The sequence below is a fragment of the Leopardus geoffroyi genome, chromosome D1, assembly GCF_018350155.1.
Source record: "Leopardus geoffroyi isolate Oge1 chromosome D1, O.geoffroyi_Oge1_pat1.0, whole genome shotgun sequence".
In the NCBI taxonomy this organism is placed as follows: domain Eukaryota; kingdom Metazoa; phylum Chordata; class Mammalia; order Carnivora; family Felidae; genus Leopardus; species Leopardus geoffroyi.
This window is the reverse complement of record NC_059329.1, coordinates 16724275-16750955: the sequence shown is the minus strand read 5'-3', so window position 1 is coordinate 16750955 and position 26681 is coordinate 16724275. Positions and strand designations below refer to the sequence as shown.

Genomic DNA, 26681 nt, shown 5'->3' with positions numbered 1-26681 from the left:
CCCGCTGGGTGGCGCCGATTTCCCGGGGAGGTCCTTTCTGGGCCCCCGGCGGAGGTGGGGGAGAGGCGGGCAGGAGCCGAGGCCAGGGAGCCCTCTGCGTCAGCTGCTGCTCACTGCGCCGCGCCAGTACCAGCCGGGACTCACCCGCAGCTCCATGCTTGTGCCCGGCTCGACTCGTCCATCCTCGGAGAAGAGGCAGGTACGTGCCACCTGTCGCAGACTGGGGAGGAGGGATGCGGCGGTCAGTGCCGTTGGAGGCTCAGAAAGTGAGGTGTCAACGACATCCTGGGTAGAACGGGCACCAGAAATGTAGGGCGAGCGCCAGCTGTGTGGAGGAGCTCCAGCTGTGGGTGCCAGTTGTGGGAGGGGGGAACCTGCCAGCTGACAGACCCGGGGTGCCAGGAAGAGCCATCTGTGTGCTGATCAGTGTGTTCTCAGGAAATGCCGCTTGGGCAGGTCCAGGTCTCTGTGCCCTGTGTGGTATACGTCCTGAGAGTGACGCCTGGACACTGACAACCCCCCTCCCCACGTGTACATCCAGTTCACTTACTCCACCCTGTTTCAGCTCCTGGGGGCTGTCTCCGGTCAGTTCGCCGAAGGGGTGAGGGTGGGGGTAGGGCGGCAGTTAAGTGGAAGGGGAGATTTTCCACCAATCCCAAACCAGAAAGAGGCATCTTTGAAATTCTCACCAATCCCAAACCAGAAGCAGGCACGCGGTGCTCCAAGGCGAGTAACTTCTACTTAACAGCCAAGGGAAGCCCTGACCAACCCATTTTAGCTGTCCTCTGAGGAATGAACACCTACCTCCTGATCTGCCTTCTAGAATGGGGCTGCACTGAAGATCGTGGTGATGTTCACCTCCCCAAGGCACCGGCATAAGAAGGTCCCCCAAGCCCAACCGCGGAGAGTGGAGGAAAGGAGAGCTGGTTGGGCTGGGGTTGGGGCATCCCCCACTCCTTTGAATACTGTAGATGCGTACCAAACTGGAGTCGGAATGAGGACTGGAATGAGGGCCAGGGACGAGGGCGTCCTCTGAAGTGCATCACCAGGACCCAAGCTGAGTCAGTAGCCTCTGCTGAGACAGGGTGGAGTACTGGGTACTCCCAGTCCTCAGGGAGAGCCATCGGGAAACAGGAGCCACGGACCGGGAGCACACAAGAGCACCAAGGCCCAAGAGGTTAAGAATCCTGCTCCTTCCTCCCGTGAGCCTGCCCAGCCCAGCTCTGTGGCCTTGGAATCCTGAGCACTCCTACAGGTAGAGTGGAGCCACCCCAGAGCAGCTTTCTCCTGGTAGCCTGGGGATAGCTGCACTTGCTGTATTTGTCTAGGCAAAGGGGGAAGGAGCCGAAACAGGCCTGGCCCTTCTCGGCTGGATGGGCTGGACATCTGGGAATATCGCAAGAGTCGTTTGCCCACGCCACTTATGGGACACGGACCAGCTCAGAAACCCATGGGGCTGTCGTCTGGCATTAGAACAGAGCACTCCCAATGGGTAGCCCCGAGGCCCTGCTCTCCCTAAGAAGGTTTCCCTGGTAGGTGCTCCTACACATACCGCCACTAACTATAATAATAAGTGGAAGTATTCAGCATAATCATTATTATCATTTATTGAACTCTTAACCATAGGCCAGGGAAACTTATGTTATTCTATTTAATTCTTAAAATTGTGAGGTATAGCATTATTACCCTTTTTACTCCTGATTTACAGATTAACGCCCTAAGGTTCAGACAGCTTAACGTGCCTTGCCCACAGTGTCAGAGCCTATAAAAAAAAAAAAAAAAAAAAAAAAAAAGGAATGAGCTGGAATATAAGCCCAGGCCTAGAAGTCCATTGTAAGAGTTTGGACTGAATACCTGAGAGCAGGTCCCGCCTGCCTCCCACTACCTGTATGCCCTGGACCTCTGGAGCTACTCCACCTCGAAAGGGAGGATTGGGACTAGCACTGAGGCTTCATCCTCTCCTCTCATTCTGTGACCGACACCTCCTTCTCCATATTCTTGCCTCTATTCCTCCCACCCCCACCATCCCCCTACCCTCTTTCCAGTTCTGTTTCCCCTGGGTCCCCCTTCTGTCCATTTCAAAATGCCTCCTCCTTCAGAGAGCCCTCGCAGGATCTCCTTGCCTGGCCCTGGCCCATAAGGGCAGCACCTCGAGGGAGGGCCTGCCACTGCCCCTTTAATTCTCCCCGGGCTTGGAATGCAAGTGAGTTGAGCTAGCCATCTCTGTGAGGTCAGATAAGATACTATATATATCGGAGTCGGTAACCTGAGCTCCGGATTACCCAGCCCCAGTCAGACTCCAGCCTCCCGGCTCTCCACTGCTCTCCCTGCCTTGCTGGGGACGGAGAAGCCCCCCGATCCTGTCCAGTGCCCCCGGACACAGGTCAGTAGCTGCCCCTGTAGTATGTGAGCTTTGCGGGGCTGCTGTCCAGAGAGCCCTGGGTGTTTGGGAGGAGCATGTGATAGGCTGTCCAACAGGGCCTGGAAGGTGCTGTGGGCAAGACTGAAGGCGAAGGCTCAGAGGAGGCAGGCAGAGGCAGAAGAGGCAGCAGGAACAGAAAAAAGATAAGCCCTGGAGGAAAAGCAGGGAGACTGGGCCTCTCCCCTAGGGAGGGGGCACCAGGAGAGCTCCCAAGAGAGGTGATTCGGAAAGAGAATTTAAGGATACCGATACTGCCTGAGGGCCCACTCCTTTGCCTTTTCGTGGAAGTGTAGAGATGCCTACCCCCTCCAAACCCTAAATCAAGAAGCATACTATAGACATACTACCCTGGGCCCACCCCTTTCTCCACCAGTCAGGATTCTTGCCCTAATCTCCAATCTCTCTCACCCCTTCACCCTTCTCCCAGCCCTTGGACAACTACTAGGAGCAAAAGAGACTGAGACAGACCCAAATTCCCTTGACTCACCCTCAGCCAAGGCATGCAAGGGGATTAGGCACTAAACTGGTCGGTCCCTGAGTGCAAGCCTTGGACACACAGAGCTACCAGTGACAGGCTGGAGGCGAGGGGACACACTGAGGCTGCTGGGGACCGAGAGGTATACACAGAGCTCCTGGAACATGCAGGCGCAAATGGCCCCCACCCCGGTCCTCCACCCTATCTGCATCCACCACATCTCCCAGAACATCCCTCAACCTAGGAGCTGATGCTTGTGCCCAGACAGTGCCCAAGCAGATAGCAGTTAAGGGTCAGAGAGTGTAGCTGAAGGGAGACAGGACCCCTCTCTCAGCCCTCTTTACCTTTCAAGGTCAGCACATCAGCAGTGCCTCATTCCAATGGTGTTAGCAAGTGGCTTTGGGAAGCTCTGAGGTCACCACTGTGGAGGTTCCCAAGCACCAGGCGGGACTCTCCACTCACCTGTCCTGGACACCTGGGTAGGAGGGAAGGACTGAACTCTGTGGAGGCACGCCTCGGAAACTCAGCTAGGGGCTTTCTATCCAGGCAATGGCAAGGGCACAGAAGCTGGCATGCCTTCACGCCAGAAAGCAGAGTGGATCTGGGCAGAGAGGGGCCATGAAGCCTTCTGGGATGTGGGGCATTACCCATCCCCTACCCCGGGGGCCAGGAGTGCCTGGGATTCCTGGGGAACAAGTCCCTCCCCTGGCTGGGCAGGTTGGGGAGCCCTTCACGTGAGCAACAGGAAATGACAGTGGCTGACGCAAGGGGGTTGGCTGCCCCAGGGAGACAGGGCTCATTTTAACCCCTGACTCATCCAGCCTGGGTACATTGGGGAGTGGGCCAAGCTGCAGCGAGGGTAGGAGGCTAGGGGTCATGTCCATAAGCAGGCCTGGGGCCAAGGGCCCAGGCCGGCCAGGGGACACTTGGGAGCTTGGCACCGCAGGTGAAATGGAGGCCTCCCGGACCATCTCTTGGCCGATCAGAATTGTACTGGCGCTCAGGTTGCACTTGGCTTCGCTCTCATTTGCCGGCCGTGGAAACTCGAAGGGCCGCTCCTGCGGGAGTCTGTACCTGCCACGCTGTTGCCTAGACAGTGGATGCTTGCATTCCCCCACCCCAGACCCCATGCCGCAGGTCCTACCCTGTGCAGCTCAGGGAGAGGCCAGGTAAGTGTGAAGTGACAGGGCGGGGGGCTTCGAGGGGGGCTGTTAGGGGACAGAGCACGGGTCCCCAGTCCAGCTCTGCCACTGCTCACAGTGTGACCTTGGGGAAATCCACATCACTTCCACCAACGCTGGTTTGCTCATCTGCAAGTGGGCAGAATAACAGCACCCGCTGCGTAGGGCGATCGTGAGAATTAAGCAGGTTAATACAGGGTGTCCCAGAAGCCTTAGTGCAGCTCCAAACTGCAGTAACTTCAGAAATATGAGTGCTACACACTTCAAAGTGTCATTATTTCATTTCTTGTCTGTTTTTTGACTTTTGAGCAAAAATGGTCATTTCAATGTAACATAAATCATTTAAGCCTTCAAATGATGTTTGCAAGTTTACATTCTTTCTCCGAAAGAATCCAAGCCTAAATCCGCACTGAGACTTTGAGGAGGCTCGGTACGAAGTTCACTCAGGAGAGCGCCAGGCACCGCATGTCCCTTCAGGAAGCTGAGTGCTCTGGGCAGAGGAATGAAGGCAGAGGCGCCTCCAAAGCGGGGGGAAACAGCAAAGTGAGGGGGAACTCTGACAGAGCAGGGAGGAGTGGAGGCGCCTCTGCGAAGATGGGAGTGGAGGAGGAGCTTGGCAGGTGGAGGGCCCCCGCTGTCCGAGGTGGCGGGCACCTGGGGAGGAGTTGCCTAGAGCCACATGCCTATACTTGCCAGCTCTGGGTAAACAGCAGAAGGAGACGGGCAGCGGGGGCCCCACGCCGGGCAGAGAGGGAGACGGGGGAATCCCAGCCAATCGGCTCGCCTCCCACTGCCCCATGAAAGGGCCATTCAGTCCAGCCCGTTCCTGTGGCAACAAGGAGACTCGAAGCCATGTGAGTGCCCGTCCTGTCCCTGTCTTGCGCAGCAAGGCTACAGCCAGGGCCCAGCCTCCTCTCCCACCCGTGGTGAATTCTGCAGTCTCCAGGGACAGTCGTGCCAGGTAATGCCAAGGGGCACCAACCCAAGCTGTCTGATCACCTGGAAAGTGTTGACACTTTTCTCAAGAATGAAACTAGGGGTTAGGGAAGGGGACAGGCATGCTCAAGGCCTCAGCCCCAAAAGGGAGCCTCTCCCCAGACAGGGGAACTATAAGCCAGATGTCAGCACTGAGAGTCAGCTTCCAGGGAGCTGTTAGTGATCGTATGACCCCCCAGGGCTGCCTTGGCAAGGGGGAGGTCTGTCACTTGCCTGCCAGATGGGAGCAGACAGGAGAGCGGGATTTAGGAGCCCTCCTGGGACTCTACGGGCCAGAAGGTGTGACTCCACCTCTAGCCCCATCCCTTCCCAAGGAATATTCGTGGGCCTTCCCAGGACTGGCTGTCTCTGTGCCCTGTACTTTGTTTGGCCCCAGCACTTCTGCGTCATTAGCAGGGCCAGGAGAGGTCACGAGTTTGGGGCACTGCCTGCAGAATACCAATTCCCTGGGAGCCTTAGTGTGGAGGAGGGGGAGTGAGAGCCATGGGGAGGAGGCATGAGCTCATGCCCTTGGGGGTGGGGAGGAGGTTGTATCTGATTGGCCGCCTGGTGTCCCAGAGCCCAGTTCCTGAGACCTGGAGTCTCTTTGACTTTGAATTATTGATGGAGTTCTCCAAAGTGAAATAGAGCAGGACTAGTCCCACGCCCCTGCCCCCGGTGGCTCTGTCTGTGTCTCCCCCTGGCCTCCCTCAGCCTTCATGCTCTTCCTCTCTGCACCCCAGAGACTAAGCAGATGGAAGGAGACCTGTGGTTCCCCTCCGACCGGACACAAGGTCCTCCTCCAGGTACTTTCTCCTAGAAAAGAGCGGAAGCCGTGCTAGAGGTGGAAGCACAGTGGGCAAGGGCATGCAAGCGAAGACAGGGGTCCCCAGGCCAGGTGGGAGAAGCATACCCAGTAACTGCGGAGCAGGCCTTTCGGAGCCAGCCCAGACCGAAAACTGCTGCAGATCTCTGGCAGGGTCTACAAGTTCTGTTCTGGGATCCATAGGGAGGTTGCCACCTGCTGATCTCCCACCGCTGCACCTATCCCACGCCTTGCATGGACTGAGTTTCTAGGGCTCTCTGCCAAGCCAACAGCATTTAGGGCTTGGCATCAGCTCCTCTCTGCCCAAATGGGCTGGGCTGCCAGCCTAGGGCAGGCTGTGGGCTGCCCGAGCCGGTGTCTGCTGAACGGCTAGATTCTGCCCGCTGCCTGCTCATCCGCACATCTCACTGAGGGATGCAAGGGAAGCCCGGCGCCCAGAGCTGAGGTCAGAGGCCGGCCAGGCCAGGAGACGGCCGGCCCTGACATTATTATAGGCCTACGAAGGAGGAGCCCAGGGCCTGGCAGGGGCCAGGGGAAGAGATAATAACCACTGTCACAGTCGAGGGCTTTCACGTGTTATTATCTCATTTATTCCTCACAACAACCCTGTGAGATAGGAAGCATAATGATGATGATTATACTCCCGGTACAGGTGAGGAGATTGGGGCTCGGACAAGTTAAATGAATAGTGCAAAATCACCCAGCTAGTCAGTCGCTGGGCAAGTCAAAACCAGCCCTGCACCACTACTCTGAGGTTCCTGAAGGGCTCTGCGCCACCCACCCCCCCCACCCCCCGCCCCACCGCCGCCAACCCAGGAGCCCCACAGGAGCCCCTGAAGTCCTCAAGGAAAGGGGCCTGACCTTACTGGCTCCCCTCTCCAAAGCACCTTTGCCCCTTAGCTCCATTGTAGATAAAGCCTGTGCCCTTAGGGTGATGAAGGGACTCTGGTGGTCCCCAAGTGAGCCTAAACTTGATGGGGTGGGGGGGGGGGGAGGGTGGTGAATCAAGGTACAGCAAAAAGAGCACTGGTCTAGAAACCCAAAAGGCCTGGATTCCAATCCTGGTTTTACAACCCCTCAATTCAGAGAGTTCTGGGTGCCTTCGCCAGACCCCACCCCAGCTGCAAAAAACGGCACACAGCCACTAGAGCACTGCCTGTAGTGAAGGATTTTAGCCTCTAGGGGGCCCCCTGTGCACAAGTCATCACCCTTGAGGCGGCTGGGTTGGATGTTGGTAGAGGAACCCCTGGAGGCCACAGGACCTTAACTCCACCTAGAACAGAAGAGTTAGATCCGTGAAGAGGGCAGTTTCCACCACACGAGGATTCCCCACCACAGCAAGTGACCATGTCCAGGGAAGAACTGTGGGATTGGATCTGGAGACTGGGGTCAAGTCCCCTTTCTGCCACATGCTCACTCACCACTGCCTCCCTAGCCCCCATTACTTCCTCTCATGAGCCTCCTTCTCCTCACCAGGGATCTGACCAAGTGATCCTCGGGCCACTCCAGCTCAGATAATGTAGGATTCCAAAAGGATTCCTGCCCCTCCTTTAAGCAGGAAGGGAGGGAAGCAGTCTTAATTCTTAAAATGTCCCGTATTTTCAATCCAGGGGTGGAGGGCGGTAGCACCCCCCTGAAAGCAGAGGAGATCTGGGTTGGAATACTGTGAGTCAACCGGAGGCCTGTGAGGCAGGGCAGTCCCCACTCTCAAGTCTGGGTCATTGCCAGGGAGCACCCGGAGCGGCCAGGACGTGCTGAGATCGATGGCCCCGTACGGTTTATCAAAGCCAGCTGGCGTCTTGTGCTCTCCCTCAGGCGTGACTACATGGGGGCGTGCAAACCTGTACGCAAACCCGCACGCATGTGTGTGTACGCACACGCACGGGGGTATTTCTTAACAGCGGGCCAGCCTCTTGCGGACACGGACAGTGTGGTCTCTGGCTGTGGCCAGCTGGGGATGAAGAGCAGGTATGGGGCAGCCTGAAACCTGGCAGGGCCCTCTGACAACTGCTTTCCTTGTCTTTCAGCCCATGAGGCTCCCAGTCCCCACTGAGTGCCGCCCTGAAGGATGTCCCAGCTCTCCTCCACCCTGAAGCGCTACACAGAATCGGCCCGCTACACAGATGCCCCTTATGCCAAATCAGGCTATGGCACCTACACTCCCTCTTCCTATGGGGCCAACCTGGCTGCCTCCTTCCTGGAGAAGGAGAAGCTCGCCTTTAAGCCAGGCCCCCCAACCAGCTTCCTCACCCGTCCCCGTACCTACGGCCCCTCTTCCATCCTGGACTATGACAGGGGCCGCCCCCTGCTGAGACCCGATATCATCGGGGGTGGTAAGCGGGCAGAGAGCCAGACTCGAGGCACTGAGCGGCCTTCAGGGAGCGGACTCAGCGGGGGCAGTGGATTCCCTTATGGAGTGACCAACAACTCCCTCAGCTACCTGCCCGGGACTGCCCGGGACCAGGGTATAACCTTGACCCAGAAGAAGTCCAGCAGTCAATCAGACCTGGCCCGGGATTTCTCCAGCCTCCGGACCTCAGATAGCTATCGGATAGACCCTGGGAACCTGGGCCGCAGCCCCATGCTGGCCCGCACGCGCAAGGAGCTGTGCGCCCTGCAGGGGCTCTATCAGGCAGCCAGCCGCTCGGAGTATCTGACAGACTACCTGGAGAACTATGGTCGAAAGGGCAGCGCCCCTCAGGTGCCCGCCCAGGCCCCTTCCTCTCGAGTCCCTGAAGTCCTCAGCCCCACCTACCGACCCACTGGCCGTTACACTCTGTGGGAGAAGAGTAAGGGCCAGGCCCCTGGGTCCAGCCGCTCCAGCTCCCCAGGGCGAGACACCATGGTGAGTTTGCCCCGTGGGGACCCGTCGGTGGGCTGGGGAGGGAGCGAATGATGTAGAAGAGCCAGATTAAGGGAAGGACTCCCCATCTGACTGATGATTGAAGGCAGAGGTTTTCTTCCTAAACCTCACGACAGCTACTCCTGCAGCCCAAGCCAGAGACGTCGTCTCGGCAGGTCTGGTACCCTTGTAGCTCGGTGCCTTGCTCAGGGACTTTCCCACTCTCCCTAGGACACCCATTGCAGGACGCATGCACTCAACGACGATCCAGCAGTACTCTGGGAAATGGTCAGCTACCCCCACATACACTGCAATTCTCACCCGCCACCTCACCACCCAACATGCCAGTGTCCCCTGCAGGCCCTGCACCATCCTGGACTGAGTGCTGAGGCCCCCAAACCGCCAGTGTTCCTTGTGGTAAGAGAGGCCTCCCTGCTCTGGTTGCATCTCTCCTCTTGCTCAGCCTGGGGACGTGGCTTAACGTTGGCATAAGACATCAGGGGGAGCGCGGCTCCCCTCTGATTGACACTGGTCCTGACTCAGGACCAGGGTGTCTGGACGGCAGTGCTCATCCTGTATCTTGGGAGAAAACGGTGGAGAAATTTTTGTCTAGGGCGTGAGACAATCCCATACGTCTATATTCCTGTCCTGCCTAGGCTAGAATGAGGGAAGAGGAGGGCTGGCTTGCATCTAATCCCTGAACACACCTCTCTGGGTCACCTCTCTGCCTTTTCTTTAATCATTAGCGTACCCGTAAAGTGGCCAGCTCTCAGAGGATGAGAAAGAAATCCCACCTCCAGATCTCTCCCCATGTGCCTAGCACCGCACAGAGCTCAGCTAACCTGCTGGATGTGTGGATGGGTGTTTGGGTGGTTGGGTGGGTGGGTGGGTGGGTAGGTGGATGGATGGACGGACGGACGGATAGACAGATGGACAAGTAAATGCTCAGGAGAGCTGGGTGCTGGGTTTCCTTCATCACCTTACGTACCAGTCCCCTACTTCTAGGACAGGTGCCTTTTGGAAATAATAGCTGTGCCACAGCAAGAAATAAATGCTGCTTAGTGGGCTTGTCCAGACAGGTGGAGCAGGGGTGCAAAATAGGGGCAGAACTTTGGATCATAGACCGTTAAGCCTGTCATAACTAAAGGTCTTGAGAGGACAACTTTGATGAGACAGTCTTGGCCCTTATGGGCTGTCTGTGAAGTGCCATGGGAGACACAAAAGTTGGTGCCTCCCGGCACATTCAGAACCTGACAAGGCAGGAGTGGCTATGTTGGAGGGCTAGTGTGAAAGAGAAGTGAGGGGCAACAGCACTGGCCTGGGAGAAATACGAGCTCTCCGAGGGATGTGTGGCTGGACTGGAGCATGACTCCTTGGGCATGTCTGGGGTGGCTCATCTCAGGGGCAATCAGAAAGCAGCTCTCGATGGAGGGGCTTGGGCCCTAAAGGCCTCCGAGAGGTTCCTCCCTTTGCTCAGAAGAGAAGGGTTCTCTATGGTATGCAGTGCTCTTCCAGGTAAGGTCTGCAGACCGCCTGCACCAGAATCACCTGCAGGGCTTAATAATTCAGGGGCCTGGGCCCCACCCAGAGCCCCTGAATCAAACTCCCTAGGGATATGCCTGGGACTCTGCCCTTTTTACAAGCACTCCGGGTAATCTGTCAGCAGCCTGAGGTCTGCAAACCTCGTCTCCACAGACTACACTGCAGACCCCACCTCAGCCAGGTCTCCTCTACTGGGCGTCAAACTCTGTTGGGACCCTGCTTCCTTCCTACACCGGCACACCTCAAACCCCCCAGGAGTCTGCTGCCCTCCACCTCTCCCACAGGGGACACCTCAGCCCCTCCTCCACCTCCAGAGCCAGATGAAGGGAGTTTTGAGACTGCCCCGGGGCAAACTCAGCCCCCCTAACATCCCTCACTTCCCATCCAGAAACAATTCCCAGCACACTTAAGTAGCCAGTAACAGCCTACGATTGAGCTAGTGTCTCACCCTCAGCTCACACTCAAGAAGACACTACCAACGGGAAAGGCTCCTAATGGGTCACTGGTGTAAGGCCCGATAGAGCCTCACACCCCCTCCTCACCACTCTCAGCCTCACTTCCTGTTGCTGACTCCATCTCCTGAGGTGCGAACAGCCCTGCTCAGGGGGCCTGGACCACTTCTTTCTAAAAGCGGGTGCAGTGTCTTTTCAGATCTCCAGTTGAGGATCTCGACTTCTCATTCATTCATTTATGGTGCTCAGCTTACTGACAGTGCGACCTTAGAGAAGTTCCTTAATGTCTGAACCTGAACCTCTATGAAACGAGTGTTCGTCGTTCCCACCTCATAGATCATTGTGAGAAATCAAAGGTTGCATGGCACCGAGTAGGCACGCAATAAATGTTAGTCCTCCTTGTACCCTTCTAGGTGCTTTGGGAGGCAAGACAGATGCAAGCCATGGTCCCTGCCCTCAGCGCATTCACAACTTGGGGAAATAAGTTCTTAGAACAGCTGTGATAGGAGGCAGCCCCAGGTGTTGTTAGGTGTCATAGGTGGTGGGAAAGGGAGGGGTCGTCTGAGGCTGGAAAGAACAGTTGCTTCTTTAACCTTAGACACCTCTCATCTGAGCTCTGTTTCCCCATCCATAAAAGGGATTGGTCATGCCTGCCCTGCCCACCTCACGGGGCGGGCGTGAGGCTCAGAGCAAACAGTGGATGTGAAGGAATCTGAAACCTATAAAATGCTATGGAAGAGCATGATAGGACAGGGGCACTTGACAGCTGAGTAGAATGGGGCGGGAGGGGACCACCCTTGGGAGGAACAAAGGTGAGGAAGTGGCAGGGCCCAGTGTGATGGGACTCCTCTGGGGTCCCCTGGGGCAGGCCTGACCCCGAGGGGCTCTCAGGGTAGCTGACTTGAGCTAGCTGACATTCATAAAGGGAGGGCAAAAGCAGGCCCCCCACCAGGGTGTAGAAGAGTTCTAACCAGACTCATTTCCCTCATTAATAGTAACAGCCAACATGAACTTAGAATTTCACAGACTCAGCTGAGCACAAGTAAGGGACTGGTGGAAGGGATACATGAATCCTGAACGCCCCCCCCCTCCCCACTGTGCTTGCATAAGCACCAACAAAACACCAGTCCGCCAGGGTGCACCTCAGCCTAGGATAACAAGGGCTGCCCCAGGCTCCACCTTCTGTTTAAAATGCAGACAGATTGGAGGGGAGGGACATGATAGCTCAAAACGGGCAAAAAGAAAAAAAAAAAAAAAAGCTTTCACTGTCACCCTCACCCATTGCCTGTGGGGACTCCAAGCCAGGCCAGGTGGGTTGGCCCTGCAGAAAGCCAGGAGCCCAAGCACCCAACCGGTTACAGCCCCCTCCGCCCCCCACCTCTCCTGTTCCCTGGGCCTATGGAAGGACAAGCTGTTCCCACTGAGCCCTGCCAGGGCTGCGCTTTAACCCCTACAATCCATCCTAATCCTCCCCCGCCCCACCCCTCCAACTGCTCCCTGGCATTCTGCCTGCCAGCCTCAGCCCTGCCTTCACCCAGCCCTGCCCAGGCCACCCTCTCCTCTAAGAAAACTAGGGTTGGCCCAGGGCCCTCCAGAGCACAGTCATCATGCCAAGTACCTGCCGCTCAGATACAGAGCCAGGGAGTGAGGCTCAGAGCCTGCCCCACCTATTCTCCCCATGCAGCCTCTTCCAGACCCTTGCCCTCTGCTCTGAAACCTGTTGCTAGGAGCAAAAGGTCCAGGAACCTAGACTACCTGGGTCCTCTTTGTCACCGGGGCTGCTGACTCATCTCCCAAAGACTTGGATACCCAGCTGTTCAGTGACAGAGAGATTATATAAGCAGAGGTCATGTGATTTTTCTCTTGGGTGGGACTTTGAACTTGACTGCTGCCATGCAGTGAGCAGGGGTTACTCCAAAGAGAACAAGTTGAAGACAGCAGGGACTGCCCTAGAAGTCCTGGATGAGAAGCGGAAAAGTGTGACCTTCCTCTCTCCTCCCCTGCCTTCTCCCTCTGTTTACTCAGCCACGCTGAACTGCATCCCCACTGTCTCGTTTGTCCAGCTTAGCAGCCCAAGACCCTGGAGCTGCCCTCACCCACTCAGCCACCCTGAGGAAGCTGAACTTCCTAAGGGCTTGACTCTGTGTTGACAGCATGGGAAGGTCACTCAGAGGAGACCTTAAGCAGGAGGATCCCTTGGCCAGGACCAGTGCTAACTGCTGAGAAAGAAAGGAGAGTCAGTTTGGGGTTTGCGTTTAGAGTCAGCAAGGTACTGACCATCTCCATTCCTGGAACACTGGCTATGGACTGTCAGCTGGCTGGTGGCCCCAGTGCTGCCTTACCCAGGTTCAATTTCTCAATCAGGGCCCAGCATCATCCTCCCCGCCTCCTCCTCCACCCCCACTCCAGGACGCCTTCATGAGTTCATGTGGTGCTGGGGTGGGGCTCAGCAATGCAGAAGTTAATCCAAGCCTGGCAAAATGTTCCGTGCCCATGGGGGAGCCGCTCCACTGACCATCAGCTATAGAAATGAACACCATGTTCAGGGCCCAGAGCTGCACACGTGGCCCCCTGCACCCTGTCACCTCAATGGATATGTAAAACTGGCACCCACACAGAAATATAAGCAAGAGAGGGAAATGTGTGGGCCTCTGGAATCCAGCTGGTTCAGGCCAGATTGCCCAGGGGCTCAAAGGAGTACAGAGCTTTTGGCCTCCTGGGGTCTGAGTGATTCAGGCAAGCAGAGCGCCCTCCTTCCCCAGGGGCATTTGTGGGCTGAAAGTCCAACCCCCATGAAGGACTCTGAGCCCCTACCGGTTCAATCAGTCAGGCCACCAGTCTCTCCATTTGTGACAGTAATAAAAGGTGCTTGCTCTGCGGGGAGCAGGCCTGCTTCAGTGTTTCCAAACCCTGAACCAAGCTGCCCCTAAGATCTGAGGAAGCAGGATACTCTCAGTCCTGCCCTCACAGAGGTAACCCTGACTCCAATTTATTTATACTCCATCCATGCCAAAAAAGATTTGAGGTGAAGAAAATTTCTTAACCTACAGGGAAGACAGGCCAAGCACAGGCTTCTGAGAAATGGCAGTCTCGAGCTGCCGGAATGAGCCCCGTTCAGGAGGCAGAGAGTAATGCAGCCAGAGCCAGATTCAGATCCCAGATTGCCCATCCCACTTCAAGAAATGCCACTGAGGAGAAAGCATGTCACGGGGGGGTTGGCCAGTTGAGAAATGAGCCACAGTTCTTTGCTGGTTGTGTCCTGCAGCAGTCAGACCTGCCTGACAAGACTGGACCCTGTGTGAATTCTTTCCCCTCACCCCAGGCTTCTCAAAGAGCTCCCATCCAGGTAGCTTTCCCCTTCTGGGCCCTTAACCTTCTACATCCCAGGAAAAAGGGAGAAAATGTGCTAACAGAATCCCGGGGGGGGGGGGGGGGGGGTAGTACTCACATCACTGGACTAAGTCATGGGGCGAGAAGCCAAATGTTCCCGTGGGTAAGCACCTGTTAGACAGCACTTACCACAGCATGCTTATTCAACATGCAAATCCAGACTCACCCCACCCTGTGAGGCTCAGTGGGACTTCCAGGATACCCAAGAATCCTGGCCCCCACTTTACAGATGAGATCAACACCATTTATTAAGCACCCACTAAGAGCACCCACAGTCCTGCCCCTGAGGGAGTTTCATTGTGATGGCACAATCAACACACACTCTAAGACCATTTACAGAAGCTTTGGAGACACTTATAAATCAAAGATAAACATATTAAGATAAATTAGTACTATGTAACCTGAACACCAATAGACAGAGGGTATGCAGTAATGGGGCGTTCTGAGCTGGGTGGAACTCTTTGGAGAGGGCTTTGTGGAAAACACAAGTTTTGAGCAGAATTTACAAGCAGGTAATTGGCAGAGAGCAGGAAGGACATTCCAGAATCTCCTGGTAGTTGTTAAATGCATGGGTTTTGCCGTAAGGCAGGCTGGGGTTCAAAGCCCCACACTGTCATTTATTAGCTTTGTGGTTCTGGCACGTCATTTGACCTCTCAGGACTTAAGGCCCTTCATCCAGAAAATAGAGGTAATAGTTCCTACGGCGTTGTGTTAATTATGTAAGTTAACTAGGATAACATATATAAAGCACTTAGCCAGTGCCTGGCACTTAATAAGTACTTAATCCGTGGCAGCTTTGCTCTTGAAGTGAGAGAAGGCAAGTGCCGAAGCAGAGAACTAAGAGCAGGTTGGTTAGCAGCAGGGATCAGAGAAGAGGGAGGGTGGTGATGCTGGAAGGAGCCTGTGGACCGACAGCCTCGCAGAGCTAGCTCAGCTTCTGGACTGGAGGCAACAAGAGTCCGGTGCTCTAGGTGTTTGGGGGCAGAAGCGTGCTGTGATCCAATGCAAGAATTGTTGCAGACTGTGTGGGACTTGCTGGAAAGAGTGCACCTAGAAAGAGGGAAGCATGGAGGAAAAGGCCATGGCAGTGTGTCCAGTGTTGGTCACCGAGTGAAGACAGTGGCTGTGGAGCTCACCACCCTTAACACTGGTGCCCTCACTCACCATCAGGTGAAATGCCCTGTGGCTCCTGCCTCATGCCCACTCCAGACATGTGTCCCGGGCACATTCCCCATGTGGCTGTGGTCGTGTGTGCGGTGCGCGTGTACATGTGGGGATGAGCACGCCAAGAGGCACAGAAGGAGGCCACAGATGAGTAACAGCACACACTGCTGCTTCTCGGAGTATTTTTAAACGCTAAAAATACTGGCTAAAAATAGCCAGCAGGCTCCAAACAAGATACTTTCTCTAGGCAGATTCCGTGTGGGTCCCTGATAGGTGGGGAGGTGGGGGGTGGAGCATCGAAATAAAACGCAGAGGCCTCTGCTCTTCAAGCCTTGGCGCCCTTAGGGTCAGAGCAGTACACTCACCACCCCACCCACCCGGGCTGAGCACCTGCTTCCTCAACGTGGTGGTTCTTTCTTCCCACCTCCCAAAACAAATCAAAATTTGAGATTCGGTGAGAGATGCAGTTGGGTAACTGGACAGAAGAAGCCAGAAAATGTTCTTCCCTGGGGCCAAATGGGACAGTGACCTATTGTAAAACAGGGGCAGTGCCTCTCTTGATAATGGGCCAGGTGGGACTGGGGCGGGGTTGGGGGGTAAAAAAGTTCGGCGCCGACGCGGCGGAAATCCATCCTCCTAACCGGGAGCTCTTCGACCCTCGCGGTTTGTATGGATGTTGGGCTCCACGAAGGCCTGAATACCCCCAGCCCTGAACGCCGTGCAAAAGTTTGTGCATAAGTGCATCCCCCCCCCAGGAGAGAACGGCGCTTTCACGGGGTTCGCCAAAGGCTCCGCGGCCCCCAGAAGTCAGGAACTGTGAACCACCTTGGGGGGAAGCTCACCGGGCTGACACGGTCCTGTGGGGTCGTGTCCTCCAGAGCCCCGACCCCGAGGCCGGCGCGGGAGCCCGTTCAGCCCTTCCCCGGGACGGGGGTTCTGGGCGGCCCGTGGGGTCGGCGGGCTGGGGGCGGTCCGGGCCGGGGGCCGAGCCGCGGGAGGCGCGGGGGCGAGCAGGGCCGGGGCCGCGCTGGGGGCCGCGTGCCGGCGCCGGAGGCGGGGCTGGAGCCCCGGCCCCGCCCCCGGCGCTGACGTCGTGGGGCCCGAGGCGCCGGCGGGGCCGCCAGTCTGCCGGAGCGCGAGAGAGCCGGGTGTCGGGGCGGTTGGCGGCGAGCGCCGGGGAGGTTGAGGCGAAGGAGCGCGCGGTCGGCCGGCCGGAGCGGTTACCACCGGGCGCCGCAGACGGTGTCCTGTGGCGGCCTCGCCGGCCTTGGCGTCCGGGCCGCGGCACCGCGCGGTCCTCCCCCGCGCCCCCTTTGCCAACGTTAGGCGTGGGGCCGAGCCCGCCGCCTGCCCCCCAGCATGCGCACCTCGTACACCGTGACCCTGCCCGAGGATCCCCCCGCCGCCCCCTTTCCCGCCCTCGCCAAGGAGCTGCGGCCGCGCTCCCCGCTCTCCCCCTCCCTGCTGCTCTCCACCTTCGTGGGGCTCCTGCTCAACAAAGCCAAGGTACGCGGGGCCCCCTTTCCGGGACCCCCACGCCGAGGGCCTAGGGTTCCGCCTCCTCCCCGGGACGCCCACCCTCCCCCCCGCCCCCATCTGCCGCGCGCGCCCCCGGCCTGGGGGACCGATTCTTCCCAGCCCCCGCCCTTCCTTTCCCAGTTTCTCCCGGCAAGGAATGCCCCCTCCCCAGGTGATCTCAGGCTTACTCGCGGCCCCCTCCCCTTGTTGAGGTCCCAGGCCGAGCCCCCCCTCCTCCCCTCCCTCTTGGAGACCCCGGCACCAGGTGGCCCCTGGGCTCTTAATTCCTGGCACCTCTCAGGACAGGTGCGGGAAAGCGTAACCTTGACTGGCTCTCGCTGTGTGAGGGAACCGGCGGCACGCTGGACTCTGCGCGTGTGACTCCTCCAAGACCAAAACCCGGCAAGAAAGGCTGGTGGGAAAGGAGCCGCCTCCCCCTCACTGATCCCAAAGGGCGCTCTCCCAAAGGGTTGGTAACGGGGGTCCTTTGACCCCCGCGAAGGGCAGAGGAGTCGCAGACAGGTGAAAGAGGGCAACTTCCCTTTTCTTCTCGGCCGTCCCCAGTTCTGCTCAGTGGGCACTGAGTCCCTCAGATGAAGTAGCCACCACCCGCCCCCGGGATAATGCTGGGGCTAGAAGCTGGGCACTGCCCCCTTGGGGAAGGGAGAAGGGGCCAGAGCTTGACAGATCTTATGTAACAGGCACCAGCTCCACGAGTTGGCAGTGCGTGCCCTGCCCCGTGCCAGGGCCACACCAGGCTCCTTGGCTGCAGCCAGGACTCATGGCTGACACTCGTGGCACAGGTGAAGTAAGCAGGAAAGCCCTTTAGCGGGGTCTTGAGTATGAAGACTCAAACCTCCATCAGCCTTGCTTATGTGACCCATAAGCCTGTGCTTCTGTATCCCCAGATGTTTCCGCCCCATTAACCCAGAGCGGGCTCTTGCTGAGCCCCCTGCCCCTTCGCGGAAGGTGAATGCTGCCTGTTTACTAACTGCGGAGGTGGCGTCTACTTTTCAGAACGGGCGGTTGCTGCTAAGTCAAGCTTAGGTTGGCTGATGGCTCATTTCGAGGAAGTTCTTGATCCAGACTTTCTCAGGTCTTGGCATATGAGCTCCACATTAGCAGCTGGAATCCTTTCCTTGTCTCCCGCTGGGTGAGAGGCTCTCGCTGGGTGGGGGGTCTCCCGGTCCAGCCTCTCCCTGTCAGCCCTGAGGTAGGATTGTTTTCCCCATAAGAAAGGTCACTCCTAGGACATTTTGTTCTCTCTGGAATGGAAAGTGCTGACTTTCCCCGGAGCTCCTGATTTCCTATTCATGGCAGAAGAATATCTGGCTGGGCACAGAACAGCCCTGCTCTCCCCTCCACTCCCACCCCCAGACTCCTGTTATCCAATGGCCTTCTACACAGAGCGCTTAGAAATTGGCAAGTAGTTTTGAACTCAGAAAATTTTAGACAGAGGCACGACCCACCCCCCACCCCCTACGAAAGGGAAAACTAACAGAGGGTCTAGCGAAACCTTAAAGGAGCCTTCCCCATGTCTGCACCAGCTAGGCCATTAGTAGGGTTAGATCAAGAACCGTAACCACAGGTGATGATGTGTTCTTGACCCTCCCTGTGCTGGGTCAGAGTTAAAAGTGTCAAGGCCACAGAAGTGCCTCCAGTTTTCCATTGCCCCTCCCCCATTAGTACTGAGTGACTACTGTCTCCGCTGAGGGCCCACCTTGATGGACCTTGACATGATCACCAGTGGTAGAATGTTTTGGTCTACGGCTCCTTTAGACAGGTGTCGTCTGAGGCACAGGGGGTAAGAACTAACAAAGCGCTGCCAAAAATAGGAGTAAGAGTGGCTGTTGGGGGAGGGAAGAGTGGGTATCCTTTTGTGGACGGGCTTTAACGTTTAGTTCCAAATGGGCAGCGGGGAGTCCTTCTCCGGGCTTCCCTGAAAATGCTGATAAGGTCTTTGTCCGGGGAATTATCTCTGTTGTGGCCCTCATACTGGAACATCAGGGTTTAGACTGTCAGGTAAGATTTAAATTTGTGTTTGGGGCCATATACTTCCAGTGCTGGCTGAGTTCGAGGATGCTTCTGCCCACCTGCTGCCAATAAGCTTTCCTCTCTAACTGCAGGTGGAAACCAGGTCTCTCTTCTGAGTATATTTCCTTCCCTGTTAGTGTTAGACCTGGTAACTAGGAAGGAGGGATCCACTTCCTTGTGGGATCAGCAGGGCAGTTCCTGAGAAAAGCCCTCCTTCAGCCTGCCTCTCCCCACCCCCTTGAGCTGACAACCTCATGGGCTTTGAGCTGCTGACAGCCTCAGAGGCTGTCAGCACACAGCATGAGTAATTTTAGCTGAGTTATTTCAGGCTCCTGTTCTGATCAGGGTTGAGCTGGCCCCACGCATGCCCCAGTCAGTGTTGCTCCAGAGTTACCGGCTCCCGCGTCCCCTCCCGGAGAGAGGGGGTGGCAGGCTCATCTGCGCACTGTGTCTTTAACCCTTTGAGCCCAAATGTTTTCTGACTCCTTGGAGGTAGGGCCGGAATTAGCCAAGAGAGCTGGACAAACAATACTCACAGTCCTCGGCCTAGCAGCTGCCTCGCTCCAACCCCCTCACCGGCCTCCACAACAAGGACAAGAACCAGAGTGGCACCTTCAGCCAGGTGCTTACCTCTGTGTGGCCACAGTCTGCCATCAGAAGTGTTCCCAGCCAGTGACCAGTCAGGATGCTGAAACCTGAGCCAGGCAGGGAGGACTCTCCCAGGCTGTAATCAGCCTTTAGGAGCTGAGCTCAGCTGGAAGGAATCCCACCTGTCTCCCGGCAATTCAGGATGGCAGGCCAACTTCGGTTTTCCCCAGCTGAAGATCTGACTCGCTTCAGATGTTTTGTCATTGAGCATTTCAAGACCTCCTTGAAGTGCCTGTCATGACAGCTGCTTCATGTTTTGGACATCTACGGGCAGAAAAGTGGGTCATTGGAGATAATGCCTGGATTTGGGACCTGGAGTTCCTTGTAGCCGGAATCAAATACACAAGTTCCTAGTCTCTCATTCTAATCTCCAGCCTCCAGTGTGGCAGAGAATGAAGAGTAATGTAGAGATGGGGGGGGGAGACACATCTCAACAAAAGAAAGCCCTGAAGAATATTTTTGCTGTTTGTTGAAAATGACAGGCATCCTTCAACCCTCTTTCTTACCACGTACATAGTCTAAAGTTGAAGAGAGAATAATGTGTATGCCTGATGCTCATGGCTCCAACTGGCAGAAAAGTGCCGGGGAGAGCCTACCCCAGGCCCAGCCTCTCTGCCTTCAGTCTCATATGCCGTGTGTTCTTTGCTTGCAGAATTCTAAGAGCGCCCAGGGTCTGGCTGGTCTTCGAAACCTTGGGAACACGGTGAGCTCTTCCCAGCCCACTTCTTTCCTGAGGCCACCCCCTCCTGTCCCACCTGGGACCACCTAACCAGAATTCCCTCCCAGCTCCTGCTGACTCCCCATCCTCTAGGCCCGTTGAAATGTGCCCTTGTGGCCGGGGCTTTGCCTCACTCTTCGCCCCAAGCAGGAAGCACTGCTAAAGGGGAGTTGCCCTCTTCACTGTCAGCTACATTCCTGGATCCTTCTCCCGAAGGACATCCATCACTTCCCACCCACTTCTGCCCAGCTCACCCACACCCGTTTGTACATCTCTACGGTAAATAACCAGTTACGCCACCTCTGCCGGCAGTGGGAATCTGCCTCACTGCACCCCTTTCACTTGCGAAAAGAGGAACTTGAGGCTGTGGGAGGGTTCGCTTCTGGAGTAGATGAACCAGAGGGCCTTTGGTACTGCGTGAGTAGACACGCATGACAGGGGCCTCTCTCCGCTGATGGTCTGATGCTCTCTTGCAGTGCTTCATGAACTCCATTCTGCAGTGTCTGAGCAACACCCGGGAGCTGAGGGATTACTGCCTCCAGAGGCTCTACATGCGGGATCTCAGCCACGGCAGCAGTGTCCACACAGCCCTCATGGAAGGTGAGGAGCCCATCCACGGACACTTTCTCCGTTCCACTACCATACTCCAGTAGATGTGTTTTCTACGTATCTGTCCCGTTTTTCTTCCTTTAGCTGCTTTTTGGTGGGATTCTAGTTGGAGTTTCTTCCAGAAAATGTCTCACCTGCCCTCCGTGCCCCCTCTCTACCCTCTCCTTCCTGTAGAGTTTGCAAAACTAATCCAGACCATATGGACTTCATCCCCCAATGATGTGGTGAGCCCATCTGAGTTCAAGACCCAGATCCAGAGATACGCCCCGCGCTTCGTTGGCTATAAGTAAGAGCCTTGCAGACATGTCCTCTCCGGGGTGGGAGTCGGCCACAGCAGGTCGGTTCTTAGAACGAGAGGTGTTGCTCACTCTCTTTTCTTTGGACTCAGTCAGCAAGATGCTCAGGAGTTTCTGCGCTTTCTTCTGGATGGGCTCCACAACGAGGTGAACCGGGTAACAGTGAGGCCTAAGTCCAACCCTGAGAACCTCGATCATCTTCCGTAAGTAAGAGGAGAATGCCATAGGAAAGAAACCCCTCGTGAACTTGTGATCTTTTGCTGACTACTTTGGGGTTAATAATTTGGAGAGAATTCTTAATATTAAGGGTTTAGATCGACGGATCCTTAAACTTCTCGTGAGCTCTGACCCAGTTGTCTCCCTCCCTCTGGTTCCTAGTGATGATGAGAAAGGGCGACAGATGTGGAGGAAGTATCTAGAACGGGAAGACAGTCGGATTGGGGGTAAGTGTGTGAATGGGAGGAATGCCTGCTCTCCCCCTCAACTGCTTTTGCCTGAGTAGAGAATGAGCATGAAAAGCCCTAAGAATCACCCTCCCAGGGAACCCTCTTTCTGCCCAGTGGCCCACGGACAGAGTCAGGAGCGCTGAGAAGGGACGCAGCCCAGAGAAGACGTGTGCTCCTTCTCCGGGTTTAAGCTTCGCTGTCCCATCTCTTCTGCAGATCTTTTTGTTGGGCAGCTAAAGAGCTCCCTGACGTGCACTGACTGTGGTTACTGCTCTACAGTCTTTGATCCCTTCTGGGACCTCTCCCTGCCCATCGCTAAGGTATGTGCCCCTGTTGCCCCACATTGGAAACTCCCACTCTTATCTTTTCACGTCATCGACCTGTGACTTTTTGTCTCTCCCAGCGAGGTTATCCTGAGGTAACTTTAATGGACTGCATGAGGCTCTTCACCAAAGAGGATGTGCTTGATGGCGATGAAAAGCCAGTAAGTCCCCCTTCCATGAGAGCAAGAGCACGCATACAAGAGACCTCCCTGGGAAAGACCTGTCACCGGCAGATCGAGCCCAGGAGTTGCGGGACGCGGCCTGTTAACTTCTCTCCCAAGTCCTCTGTAGCTCTGTTTGTCGTGTCTTTCAGACGTGCTGTCGCTGCCGAGCCAGAAAACGATGTATAAAGAAGTTCTCCATCCAGAGGTTCCCAAAGATCTTGGTGCTCCGTATCCTTAAACATCCCCCTTGGCAGGGCCTTGCCTTCAAAGAGGGACTGGGGGCCTAAGTGAGGGCGAACAGAGTAGGAAAAAAGGAAACTTGGTATACTTTCCTTTCCCTGTTTGCTCTAATGCTTCTGAGAAGCGCATCGCCCTCTTAGGACCCAGTCTCCTTTACTGTGACTACTCTTGCCACCCTGTCTGTCCTTGACTCACATCAACACCAGATCTGAAGCGGTTCTCAGAATCCAGGATACGAACCAGCAAGCTCACAACATTTGTGAATTTCCCACTAAGAGACCTGGACTTGAGAGAATTTGCCTCAGAAAACACCAGTGAGTATTCTGAGCTGGAAGGGCGGAAACAAGGTACAGGTGCCTAAAATCCAGATGGGAGGCCAAGAGGTAGAAGGAAGCTGCTGAAGAGTGAGTTATGAAAATCAGGAATAGAGGCCAGGTGGGAGAGGAATGCCCTGGGGGCCTGAAACCTCGTATTTCCTCCTCAGACCACGCTGTTTACAACCTGTACGCTGTGTCCAATCACTCTGGAACCACCATGGGCGGCCATTATACAGCCTATTGCCGGAGTCCAGTGACGGGCGAATGGCACACTTTCAATGACTCCAGGTGAGACGGAGGTCTCAGGGTTCCTGGCTGTCAGACACCTGTACCTCACCCATCTGTGTGGCTTCCACTTGACTGCAAAAGGTCAGAGCCAAAAGGCCGTGTGATATATACGAGTCCGCTGCGCATTTGCAGAATTTCTAGAGGACGAGAGAGGTTGGCTTTGGGGGCACAGTAGGGAGAGAAGCAGCGGGCCCTCACGACTCCCTCAGCCACTCAGTTTGTGTCCGGTGGCGCACTCACCAGGGCCCTGACTTTTCCCTGCTCTCTCCACAGCGTCACACCCATGTCTTCCAGCCAAGTGCGCACCAGCGACGCCTATTTGCTCTTCTACGAATTGGCCAGTCCACCCTCCCGCATGTAGCAGCAAGGAGCTACATCCCTGTCTCCCTTTCCTGTGGTGGCCCCACACCCTAAGTTTTTTTTTTTTAAAGACAAAAAAAAAAAAAAATCCTGACAAATAAGAGAAAAATAAAGTAAACTAAAGCTGCCGAGCAGGAGTTGCTGCAGCCTGGTCAGGGTCTGGAGCGCGGAGCCAGGAGCCCCTGAACCATACGCGGCATGGAGATCGACAGGACACAGAGCCCGGAGCCAGCACAGTGTCCCCTCGGCTTCTCTTGTTTGCGTTTTTAAGCTTGTGGTTTTTTCCTGTGTGTAATAAACAACAGCGGTCTGTGGGGAGAAGATCTCGTCCTCTTGGTGCCCTTCCAGCCCCCGTTCCTCCCGAGAAGACAGCGCCCTCTGGAGCCTGCTGGGAGGATCGCCGCCTGGGAGCCCCGGCGCCGGAGCCTGGCACCTGTCTTCGCCTGGACCCTGCTCACCAGTCCAGAAGCAAGAAAAACACCCATGAGCCAAGAGCCCTCTTAACGCTGCTATCTCCAGGGAGACAGACAAGGGGATGACTTTTTAAAAAGCTAATTTTGGTTTTTAAAAGCCCAACTTTTTTTTTTTTTTTTTTTTTTTTAATTACAATAACTAAAGGTTTCAGACTGGAGATGCTCTCCTTCACACTTCTTCACAGCTGGGACGTTATGCTGGTCATTTTTTTTTTTTTCTTCATATACAGCTTTTCTAATGCTAGCCCCCAGTGGTGCTAGGTGGGCGTCGGCCAGGCCCTAAGTACAGCCACAGTAGACCCGGGATCTAACAAGTTTTTGTTTTTGTTTTTGTTTTAATGTTTTGGATGGAATCTAGTTGCCTCCAAGAATTGTGCCTTATAGCATTTGGGGACCAGGGGGTAACTGCCCCTCCCTGAAATATCCCTCAGCCTCTTCCCTTTTCCCCAGTGCCGTGTTCAAACCCGCTGGGGGAGATGGGGGTCGTGCCCGTAGCCCCTGGCTTGTTTTACATCGCAGTGAGGTGAAGAGGAGAGTAGGCGGAAGGAGATTTCTTACGGTAGCGTATCAAGTTTTTCCTGCCCACTTCCTCTAAGCCACCCCTGGTCTACTCCCCAGCTGTTTGAAGGATAGCACAAGCCCCTTATCCCTAGAACTTCTCTCACCTTTAATTTATTCCCTCTAAATGTGCTTCTTCTTCCTGACCTTCATGCCCCCACCCCTTCTCAGAGCCTCCTAGACATAGGCCCTTTGGACCGAGTTTCTCAGGGATGCCCATGCCACCCCTCAGCCCCTCTTGGCATCGGTCGTCAGTCCCACCCCAGGAGCTGGAGCCTGGGTGTCTGGGGACATCTTGCCTCAGCCGTATGATTCTTTTCCCACGGGCGTGATCTTGCCCTGAGTAGTTCTAGACAAAACTCGGTGCTGTCCCGGAGAGTAAGCCGTCCGGCACCAAGGCGCGGAGCTCTGTGCATCCACGCAGGTGGGCCCAGCTTGTGCCCCTTGGAGCCTGAAGCTTTCCAATGCTCCCAGGAGGCATCAGAGAGAGACGCCCCAAGTTTAACTGGCCTGACCCCCTTCCCCAGGGAATCCCTGTGAACCTGAGCCAAAGGGCTGGTGTGCACTTGTTTACTGTGTAAGCAAGAGTAGAAGAATGTCTGATGTACAGTGGAACCTTGTACAGAATAAATAATAGCTTTGAGAAAGAAGTTGGTAAGTGACGGCATCTTGATTTGGGAAGGGTCTGCACCCAGGAAGAGCTGTGAGCCTGTTAGTCGCCGCATGTTTTACTGCTACCACCAGACTGTAAATTCCAAGTTCTTGAAAAAGTTGCCCCCTTTTCAGTCTAAACTTCCCAACTCTACAAAACTGAAATAGTGCACGTTTTGAATGCTCTCCTCACCCGTATTCACCGATCAACATTTTGCCAGGCTGGCTTACATATACTTTGTTCTTGGGGGCCAAACATGTAGTGGTGAGGTGCCCTCGCCACCTCTAAATACTTCAGCATGCGTCTCCTGAGGGTAAGGACATTCTCCCACATAACCGCAACATCGTCTTCACACCGAAGAAAATTAGCATATCTACTAGACATTTCCACCGTCTGCCATTTAACTGCTGGCGTGGGCACTGTTGACACTTGGGCGTCTTGTACACACCTAGAATGAGCCACAACTGGTGTCTCCAGCAGAGGCTGGGTATAACAGAGTTTGCTCTTGGAGCAGAGTGGCTGTACCTGGATGTGGAGGAATAAAAGACTTGGCCCTTGATGAACACGAGACTCTGACTTGCCCTATTAATACCTAGAAACAGCCGCTTTTATGCTGAAGGTTTTGTTCTCCAAGGTGCTTTTTTTCAAGACTTAAAAACAGATTTAACCCTTTAAAGAGAATGCTTTTTTGGAGCACTCGGGGACTTGTCTCCTTTGGTTTTGTCTTTTAACTCTTAGTACAATTTAGATTTTTCCCTTTCTGCCACTGATTTTAGAACTCTGGAAGCTGAAGCCTCCGCCAGCTGAACTTAAGAGTATTTTATTGGGGTTTTTCCTAACTGCCTCCCTGCTCCAGACACTGAAAAATCAAGGCCTGTCTATCGCATCTTTGCTGAGACCGCAGTGCCTGCTGTCAAACTCCTCACGTGGGATGAGACCGTGCTGGGAGCATCTCTCCTGGGCATTTTCCAAGAGTGGGAAAAACATCGACTCAAACCTTGGGATTTCTCCCTGACAGGCCCTGGAAGTGGCCTGACCCAGGGTAAGGTTTTAAATGCAGATGATTTCCCCCAAACCACAAGTCAACAGGATGCTCTTCAAGGTGGAAACAGGCTTCTAGCGAAGCGGATGGGTGAGCCCCAAATCACTGTAACCTGCTGTACCTCTCAACCAGTTTTTCACTGGATATGGAAGCCACCGCGGCCTTTTTGTGGTCTCCCACAGGGGAGCAGACGGCTACAGGCAGCCCACTCCACCCTTGCACCCAGCTCTCCCTTCTGTACTTAACCTATGGCGCTTTCTCGTTCCCATGGCAACAGGTCCTAATGCTACCCAGATCCCAAACACAATCTGTCCCCCACGTTTCTTTATCCATCAGCTTTGCCTCCTAGCAACTGGAATTTCTTCCCCCACTCTTTGCTTATGTTCCAGCGGGCCTCTCCCTGGGGGAGGGAGGGAGTTCTCTCCCCCCCCCCCCCGCAACTGCTCTTGTGTGACCTTGAGCAAGAACCTCCCTCTTTCTGGGCCTTGTGCCTCATCTGCATTAAGGAGATTGGACCTTGAAGTTCTCGGCCCAAGTGTCCACTTTCTAAGTCACTTCTTGTCTAAGTACATGCCTCCAAGTCCCAAGTTAGGGGGCCTTACATGCCTCTGGTTCCGTGATTCCAGCTTATAGAGTTACTCTAGATTTTTTTTTTTTTTTTTTTAATGACCAGCGCTCAGAAAATACTTTTTTCTGTAAAGCTTTAGCGTCAGGACCACAGAGGTC

The 26681-nt window shown here is 55.3% G+C and overlaps 1 protein-coding gene across 8 annotated transcripts; it reads left to right on the top strand.

Moving 5' to 3' along the window:
• USP2 (ubiquitin specific peptidase 2) lies at positions 1-24911 on the top strand. Of its 8 annotated transcripts, XM_045483157.1 has the most exons (15): positions 1-199; positions 1329-1532; positions 7907-8724; positions 8953-9138; positions 20122-20172; positions 20664-20787; positions 20971-21082; positions 21185-21295; positions 21471-21535; positions 21755-21858; positions 21942-22022; positions 22175-22253; positions 22472-22579; positions 22750-22870; positions 23144-24911. In XM_045483157.1, exons 3-15 carry the CDS (start codon positions 7948-7950, stop codon positions 23229-23231), a joined length of 2007 nt encoding a protein of 668 aa, XP_045339113.1. In that variant the 5' UTR covers positions 1-199; positions 1329-1532; positions 7907-7947; the 3' UTR covers positions 23232-24911. The 8 variants fall into 8 exon arrangements, with proteins under 8 accessions (XP_045339113.1, XP_045339111.1, XP_045339117.1 ...); XM_045483155.1 differs by lacking the exon at positions 1329-1532; XM_045483159.1 differs by lacking the exons at positions 1-199; positions 1329-1532 and adding an exon at positions 858-1255.
• The last annotated feature ends 1770 nt before the right edge of the window (positions 24912-26681 follow it).

Coding starts and splice junctions, on each gene's coding strand:
- USP2 (XM_045483155.1), top strand. CDS start 7,948: ATGTCCCAGCTCTCCTCCACCCTGAAGCGCTACACAGAATCGGCCCGC. Junction 21,859..21,941: donor TCTCCCTGCCCATCGCTAAG/GTATGTGCCCCT, acceptor TGTCTCTCCCAG/CGAGGTTATCCTGAGGTAAC. Junction 22,871..23,143: donor CACACTTTCAATGACTCCAG/GTGAGACGGAGG, acceptor CTCTCTCCACAG/CGTCACACCCATGTCTTCCA.